We start from the raw sequence: 9,168 nt of genomic DNA, 5'->3' as shown, positions 1-9,168 counted from the left end.
AAACTTAATGTACAATATGGTCATTATGGTTAACTGTATTGTGTTGTATACTTGAATGTTGTTAACAGAGTACATCATAAATGTTCTTAAAGGAAAAAAAAATGACAACTTTGTGAAGTGATGGGTGTATTCAATAACCTATCGTGGTGATCATTTCCCAACATGTATGTATATGAAATCACCAGGTTGTATGCTTAAACTTTCACAGTTTTATATGTCAATTATGTGTAAAACTGGAAAAATGAAGGAAAACTATTCCTATGTCTCTGTCTTCTATTTGCATTTCAAATGTCACCTCTGCCCAGCAGAACCCTCCCCATGAAAAATATACCAGGATGAAAACCATTACGAATATATCAATGGGAAGGTTAGTCAATAGGAAAACAGTATCTACATAAGGATGCCATGGATATATCATCAGTGAAACAACAGTCCTTAGCTCTATCAATCAGTGAGTTAGATAGGAGGTCCCTGGTCTCTCTGAGACATCTGGAAAGAAAACCTTTTATTTCTCTGCTCTTTTCTTACTAGGAATTGTGATCTACAGGCAAGGGGTGGGAGGAAATATTTATCATTGGAGGAAAGCCTGACCCTCTGGAGTCAAATTTCCATAACTGCCCAGTGGACACATAATTTAGTCTCACTGTCTTCTCTGAGATCATTCCACTGCTGAAGGTGAAAGTGGAAATGAAAACTTTCAAATTGAAATTTACACCAGTGGTAAACTGTTTGCAGAGATGGTCCCACATTCCCATCTTCCTCTGTAACCGTGTCTTTGATAGTGTGTGCAGCACCATCCATCAGGTGGGGGACACTCTTCCTCCACAATTGATCTGGGCTGGATTAGGGTATTTTATGTGCTGTGGCCAGCAGGATATGATGGGAGTGACAGTTGACCTTACAGCCTTGGTGCATTTCTGCTGCTTTGTCTTGGATCTCTGCCTCCAAAAAGTGAATTAAGCCAGGTGGTCTGCCAGAGGAAGTGAGGACATGTGGAGTAGAGCCCAGCTGTCCAAGCCACGGCCACTCTGGATCAGCCACAGGTAGCTAGCCAAACCACAATTATATTAGAATGCCTTGGCGAGATCAGCATCACACCCCCAGCTGACATACAGGTGACTCAAGACTTTTGAGGAGATGAACAGAGATTAGAACAACTCATCACCATACAATTCCATTTGATACTAAAAACATTATAGCAAACCATTTGCCTTCAGGGTGGTTTGCTTGCAGCAACATTCATGATCATTCTGATATTTAAGTTTATTTTGGAGAACTGCTAAAAGGTGATGCTAGCCACACCTGGGTGGTTCAGTCCATTGAGCGTCAGACTTGGTTTGGTTCAGGTCATGATCTGAGGGTCCTTGGATCAAGCCCTGCTTGGGGTTCCAGTCTCAGTGAGAGGAATCTTTTCTTGATTCTTTCTCTCTCTCTCCCTCTGCACCCACCCTTGCTCTCTCTCTCTCTCTCACAAAAATAAACAAATCTTTCAAAATAAATGATTATAATGAAGATCCTGTTCAGGTACCAAGTAGAACTTGGAAAGACATGCATTTTTGTGGAGAAAAAATGTTGACCCGGAGTCATGTCACTGGGCAGGAGGAATTCATGCTCTCTGTACCTTTCAGAGTCATCTTGATTTTATCCCAGTGAGATTCATTTTTGGTTTTGACTTCCAGGACTGCATGAATATAAATTTGTTTCTTTTAAACCCTCAGTGTGGTAATTGGTGATAGCATTAATAGGAAATTGGACAGAGACATTTCTCCAATTAAATTTTCTTTGAAGAAAAAGAATAAATCCCTCAAATCATTCACTTAGCTTCCTTGGGTAAAGGCATTTTGTATTGAAACGCTACCTCAAGAAGAAGAAAAATCTAAAGTCAGTTTGGAGATATTCAGCCCTATTAACCGGTACAGAGAAGTTCTACTTGCATAAATTTTGAGGCCTCTGGCATTAAGATAAGAAGTGTGATGCATTGTGAAAATTAAGGCCACCTGTTCTACTCTAAATTTTTTTGTCTTAATTTCAACATTCCTAGTATTTTATGTGAATGCAAACATTTATTCTTTTCAGTTCTTCACCCTCCAAATTTCTCTCAAGCCTTCTTTCAACACAATAGATTAGTTATAATGAATTATAACGAGGGTTAAGAACCTTGTGCATGTAATCCATGCATGTGAGTGTGTTTTCTTTAAATAAAATGTACATGAATATACATACATTTACATACAAACACGTTTAGTCTTGAACATTCTTTGTCCCACAAAGTATTTCCACACATTTCATCTTTCTTCATAACATTTCTTCAAGTTACGTTTATGGCTCCACATTGCCTTCAGAAGGAAATGAAGGCTGGAGGGCTTTTCCTCTGACAATTGCATAATGAAGCAGCTGGAATTTATTCTGCACCTTCTTGAGTTCCTAGGAAATGGAACCATGCAGGGTGTACCCATGTGTTGTCACCACCTGACTAAGGACTCACAAGGAGTACTGCAGAGTACAGAACAACTCCCTACCCTGCAATCCGCTTTGACAATGATGATATTATATTAAACCATTTAATTTTAAGATGCTTTCTATGCAGCAACAGCTAACTGATATAATAAATCAGAAATATCTGAGGTCATTTATAAGTATCTAGTCCTTTTTATTCTAGACATTTATTCTGATAATTGAAGGCAGCATTCATGATTACTGTGTTCTTCAAGTTTATTTCATGTAACTGTATTAAAAAGGAGTCCATTGAGGCCCTTTCAAGGTAACATGGAAAGGTAGGAAGGACATGCATGATGCATAAAACTTGTGACTCTGAATCACATATTGGACAGGAATCCAAGCTTGCTAGTGAGTCATTCTGTTATTATGAGGATGATATATAATGGATGATAATGATATTGTTCATTTGCTGCACCTTTAGAGATTAGGGCAAAATTTCAAATAGTGGGGGATATTTTGTTTAGAGAAATGGAAGGAATCATATTTGTATGTAGTACTGGAAATGTTCAACCAGAAACCAGAACATAATTTAATAAGACCCTAAACATGCCACCCGTCTTTCATGTTAATAAATACACCTTACAGATGGACCCTGATATTCCATAATTCAATAAGTAGGTAAAGTTCTTAAGAAAGAAATATTTTGCATCCAATAAGTGTGTGATTTAATATTTTGCTTCATCATCCTTAAAGCAAGTTTGACTCTAAGGCCATATTATGTCAATTTATTTTTTTCCACATTTGTCTTTCTGTGTAGATTACACATGGAGACACATATTTTATTATCATTTTTTTTTTGCCAGTGACTGATAAGCATGGTGGACACAAGCTGTGTAACGACAGGATCCTAATGTGTAGAAAAATCCCCATGAGCATCTAGAACCACCCGTACATCACAGTCTGCATTCTCTGGCACAGCAGTGAACATAGTGATATACAAAGAAATGATATTCACAAAAGTGAAGCACAGTGGTCTCAGATTTTTCTCTGTTATAAACATATAAATAACTGTGGTGGTCAAGAGTAGATTTTCCATAAGAGCAGTATTCGTCAAAGAAAGAAAAATACTCACCAAGATATATTTCTTTTGAGATGAAATTATTCTTGGCAGATCTATGTAGTCCTTTGAAATAGGTGAGAATTTCCAAATATTTTACATCCAAAGTTAGGAATAACATTGAGACAGTACAGAAATGACAAAGGGAAAATCTCTTGGGTATCAGAGATATCACAAAGCTTAATAAAGTTGAGTTACATACATTGTAACAGAGAGGTCAAAACCAAAAAGACAGAATTCTAGGAAATAAATTAGCAAAGCAAGTTCTACTTCCACAATCTGCATAAATAAATCAAAACTTCTGTCTAAGGCCTCAGGCCTTGCAACCATGGGCACTTCTTCAGCCCAGTACTATTGACCCTTTTAGAGCTGCCATCCCAGGGAATCTCAACAGAGCCCTATTTATGTCTTTGTTTCTCAGGCTGTAGATGAAGGGGTTCAACATGGGTGTGATCACCGTGTACATCACAGAGGCCACTGCACTTGCGTGGGAGCTCTGGGGAGCAGCAGAGCTAAGGTACACTCCTAGGCTTGTACAGGAAAATAAGGAGACAACCGACAAGTGTGATGCGCAGGTGGAAAATGCTTTATACTTGCCCTGAGCTGATGAGATCCCAAGTATGGAGGAAACTATCTTAGAGTAAGAAAAAAAGACCCCAGCCAGTGGAGCACCCCCCAGCAGCATAGCTGAAAAATACATCACCATGTTACTAAGAAAAGTGTCAGAGCAGGCAAGTTGGATCATCTGACTGAGTTCACAGAAGAAGTGGGGAATTTCCACCTTTCTACAGAAGGACAGTTGCAAGACCATTAAGCTTTCTAACAAGGAATGCAAGATGCTTATGATCCAGGACATCAGAACCAACAGTCCACAGAGCCAGGGCTTCATGATGACCGTGTAGTGCAGGGGGTGACAGATGGCCACAAAGCGGTCGTAAGCCATCACAGTCAGGAGAAGGACATCTAATCCTGTAAACAGTATGAAAAAATACATCTGGGTGATGCAGCCTGAATAGGTTATGACTTTGCTCTGAACCTGGATGTTCCACAGCATCTTGGGTACGGTGGTGGAGATGAAACAGATGTCTACAAGGGACAGGTTGGCCAGGAAGAAGTACATGGGGGTGTGGAGGTGGGAGTCAGAGCTGACGGCCAGGATGATGAGCAGGTTTCCAAACACAGTGATCAGGTGCATGGAGAGGAAGAGCCCAAATAGGAGGGGCTGCAGTTCTGGTTCCTCTGAAAATCCCAGAAGAAGAAATTCTGAAATTCCTGTATCATTTCCTGGTTCCATGTGGTGGAGGTGACTACCAGTAAAGGGGATACTAACATGAATAATTTAACCACAAATGGACATTTCTCATAATGAAGAAATGATCAAATTTATATTGTCCAGTCAAGGTACTAATATCAATATTTTGTGGTTGGATCTGGGCCCCTTGATGGGATCTCTATTTCCTCTCTTATTAGGAATTTCCAGCGCCACATCAGATGTTCCCCAAGAGGTCAGTTTTTGTACAATTTGAATAAGAAATTATTTAATGTACTTTAGGAATGTATAGAGTGTCAACCATATTTCAGAAATTTCTAGTCATAAAGTAGAGGGTGCTGAAAAGCAATAATCCCTACAATTCAATGATGGTGATAGGATAGAAGAATATATAAAGATTAAACAATCATGAGATGGAGCAGAAGTTATGAAAAAACAGAAGCTATTTACGGAGAGAGTGGATGGGGAGTTACATTGTGAATCGAGATTCAGCTAAGAAGCTGACATTTGAACAGAGACTTCATGGAAGAGGTCTGTATTCAACAATATTGAAGGGGGTTTAGAGAACTTCCTAAGACAGGACCTACAGGAGCAGTAATCCCATCAAATCAGCGTGGATGAATACTAAAATTCTCCCAATCCTTGGAATAGAAGGGTATTACACATAAAGTTCTTAGAAATTTCTGGCGCATAGCAGGTGCTCTTTTAGTATATGTTGAATGAATCAGGAATTAGGTCTCATTATGTATGGCCATTTAATATATGACATAGCTGCATTTGGATTTAGTTGGCAAAGATTGGATTGCTGAATGGAAGTTGGCACAAAGAGCTTTCCACAGAAAGGAAGTGCAGTGGTTCCTTATCTCACACATCTCACAAAAACCAGAAGGAGTAAACCTTAGTTTAGGAGTAACCATTTCATTTTAGATATGCATCTAGAAATTACATATAAAAATCACAGGAGGGAAACCATAATTAAGGCAAGAAACTCAGAATTAGAAGGTAGATATATTTTTAAAAAATTTAAAAACTATATTATGACTAAATATATCTATCTAAAAGTCAAGAGAAAAACTATGATTTACAACAATTATTTGAAATGCTGAAAATATAGACAATTAGGCATATAATATGTGGACACAGAGTAATAATAGATAAATTAACATGGTAATCAAATATAGGAATCATTGCTCAAGCTCACTAATAGCTTAAAAAATCCACAGAAATGTCTTTCATACCCATTCCCCTGAGAAAACACTCAAAGGGTTGTCACATTGATTGGGATTGGAATGTTTGAACAATTAACAAAGGGGTACATTCTACGTTTGCTTTCAGAATTGTGAGGTGTCACAGCATCTTGGGGAGGCTCTGAAGACAGTTAAAAATATTAAAAATACAGATGTTCTTTGGGGTGCCTGTCTGGCTCAGTCTGTATTGCATAGGACTCTTGAGCTTGGGGTTGTAGGTTCAAGCCCCATGTTGGGTGTAGAGATTACTTTAAAAATATTTTTAAAAGTACATATATTATTTACCCCAGGGTTTCTCAGTCTCTGCACTATGGGCATTTGGAGGCAGAGCCTTTTCTGTGATGGCATGTATCCTGTGCATTTTAGGATGTTTAGAGCATCCCTGGCCTCCAGCACCCCTCCCCAGTGTGACAGCCCAAAATGTCTTCAAACATTACTCAATGTCTGCCAGGGGACAAATCACTTTTGTTTGAGAAACATAGTTTTAAGTGTTTAAAAAATGTTTAGTAACATTGATATAGTAGTAATTTAATGAGAAACAAATATGAAAAACCACCAAGAGTGTAAATGGCACAACCACACCACGAAATATCATGTGAGTGTTGAAATAATGAATCGGCATTACACTGGTTGACTAGAAGGACGCGTAGAAGGTACTACTCAGTCAGAAGGACTGCGGAGAGAAGCTCGAAAGAAAGGCTGTCCCGGAACATGAAGAATACTTATGATACACATAGGTGTCCTTTTATACATTCTAATTGAAAGGGTGTGAATGTGTAAGTGTGCATAACATAGAATAGCTTTAAAAGAAATGAATTCTTTTGAAAGAAAGGAGAGCAGTGAAACTGCACTTGGCTGAAGCACAGTGGCTCAAAACAAAGTCTGAAATGAAACTGAAGGAAGATCCAAACCAATTGTTGAACAAAGAGATTTAAAAGAGTAATAATTAAATGAACTTGACATGAGTCCAAATCTACATTAGATTGCCAAAGACACGGGAATAAAAGAGTATGAAAAAGTCTTTTAATGTGGAGAGAAAGTGGTGTTTAAAGTTTTAGTTTCATGTCACAATAAGAGATATGGGACAAGTATGTCTATGGAAGGTAAAGTTTTTTCTAGGTCAAACATAAAATAGAATCCCTTTCAAGTGATGACATTTCTATTTTGAAAGAGATCCAATAATGAAAGGACAAAAGGAACAATTAGGAATACAAAGATGTGAACATTAGTTGGAATATATCTATAAAGGGCGATTTGTGAGTAATAAGTATGCAGAAGGACATGCACTTTCAGTGTTTGGGAAACAAGTATGAACAGTGAAGAATACTAAGGTGACAGATCAATTCTTCCGGGAAAATGAACAAACAGACAAACAAAAAAAGTAGAAAATCAGTGTATGGAACATACTATGACTAAATCATGGACTTTAAAATCCAAAATATATACACTCCGACATTCTGCACAAATACATCTACATATACATAAAAAAGCAAATGGAAAGTAGCTAAATTGGTGAAATAAACAGCAAATCTTTGCTTGAAAGAATGCAATAAAAAACAGGAATAAAACCCCTCTAATCCCACTATGCAAACACCAAGACTCCCACAGACAGTTTTCAATGGAGAAAGTGGGTGGCGAGCTAAGCCAGACTGTGTTCAGGCTCACAGGTACTGAGGTAATTGTAAAGGAAGCTCATTAGCACATAATCTTTTCCACATAATCCATATAAAAAATTTCATTTGAATACTAAAGAAAGAGGAGGTACTGTGATATGTATGTTTCATGGACCGCTCTTACATAGATGGACCTGCCAGAATTCTTTCATCTGGATTTTTCTCCTTAGTACAGAAATGTAGTCTAATATGTCCCATCTTAAACAAGAAAAGACATGTCGTCATTTCACTTTCACTGTCTATCCCTCAAAAGCTAATACTTGACTTCTCTACTCTGGTTAATTGTAAAGATCCTTGGACTTATGTTCTAATTGCATGATTCCCATCCCTCTAATGACTGGGTTTCGATTAAAACGATTTAATGGTTAACACTGAACCTTGCATTTCTGAGTTCAATATTCACTTCTATTTTTAACATTATAAATACATAAATGAATCAATCAAGAAATCTCTTAATCAAGCCAGCAAACAGCCACAGCAAACTCTCAGCTCTGGGCTGGGCTGGACTGGCCCTCAGGTGACTCAGGTAAATGCTCTGAACTTTCATTCTCTTGACCTTCTCCTGCAGTCGCTACTGAGTGGTAAAACTCATCACGATGGGGTCTCTGCAAGGAAGGTCTCTATATGGACATCCAAATACCTGTGTGGTTGGTAGATGATGGAGGATGAAGTTCTGTCCCCAGACAAGAGAGCAGGAATGGGTCAAACCCATCCACACTCAGGACTGCACAAGAAACGACCGGGTCTTGTCCAGCCCGAGGTTGCCTGTGCTGCAGGACTGCAACAGAGGAGTATTTACAACTGGTTTGGTCTGCTCATTAGGCACTTTTCCCTCTTGTTTCTCCCATCTTTAAGCACATAATTTCCCTGTGGGACACTGTTGTGGACAGAAAGGAAACTTTTACTGTTGAATTTCTGTTCCTAGGAGGCTGGGTGACAAGGCAGGTGAAGTCATTTTTTTTTTTTTACCTTTTTTCTATGACTTCTTCTGCCTTTCAGAGATCTAAACTCCCAGCCCCTTATCCCACTCCTGAGTGAACATCTCTCCTGTTTAAGACTGAGGAATTGGTCCTGACTTGGTCCCTTGGTCCTTCAAAGCATTGAATTGTAGTGGTAACACAACCCTGATAGCTCTAGAATGTTACTTTTCTCTCTTTCAACAAAGATGCTAAGTTTGTTCCTTTAATATAAAACCCTGGACTCTTCACTCCTTGGCTTTGTGACAGTTTTGCCAAAACAATTAAGAATTTCACACTTCTATCACAAGTTCAGGATATGACTTAAGTGTCATTATAAAATGTTTGTTAATTGTAAGAGATATATTTAGAACTTTTTCTGCACTATAATCCGAGTTTAGCACCATATAGGTGTTGGCTGATTTAATTTTTGTAGAAGTCTATTCTGTGAGGAAGTACTAGAATG

General features: G+C 38.3%; 1 protein-coding gene across 1 annotated transcript; it reads right to left on the bottom strand.

Moving 5' to 3' along the window:
* Positions 1–3,896: 3,896 nt before the first annotated feature.
* On the bottom strand, positions 3,897–4,751 carry LOC117801747 (olfactory receptor 7A17-like). Its single transcript, XM_034657182.1, has 2 exons — positions 4,404–4,751; positions 3,897–4,118 (listed from the first exon to the last, which is right to left on the bottom strand). Exons 1-2 carry the CDS (start codon positions 4,749–4,751, stop codon positions 3,897–3,899), a joined length of 570 nt encoding a protein of 189 aa, XP_034513073.1.
* Between the last annotated feature and the right edge of the window lie 4,417 nt (positions 4,752–9,168).

The sequence above is a fragment of the Ailuropoda melanoleuca genome, chromosome 4, assembly GCF_002007445.2.
Source record: "Ailuropoda melanoleuca isolate Jingjing chromosome 4, ASM200744v2, whole genome shotgun sequence".
NCBI lineage: Eukaryota > Metazoa > Chordata > Mammalia > Carnivora > Ursidae > Ailuropoda > Ailuropoda melanoleuca.
This window is presented reverse-complemented; position numbering and strand designations above follow the sequence as displayed.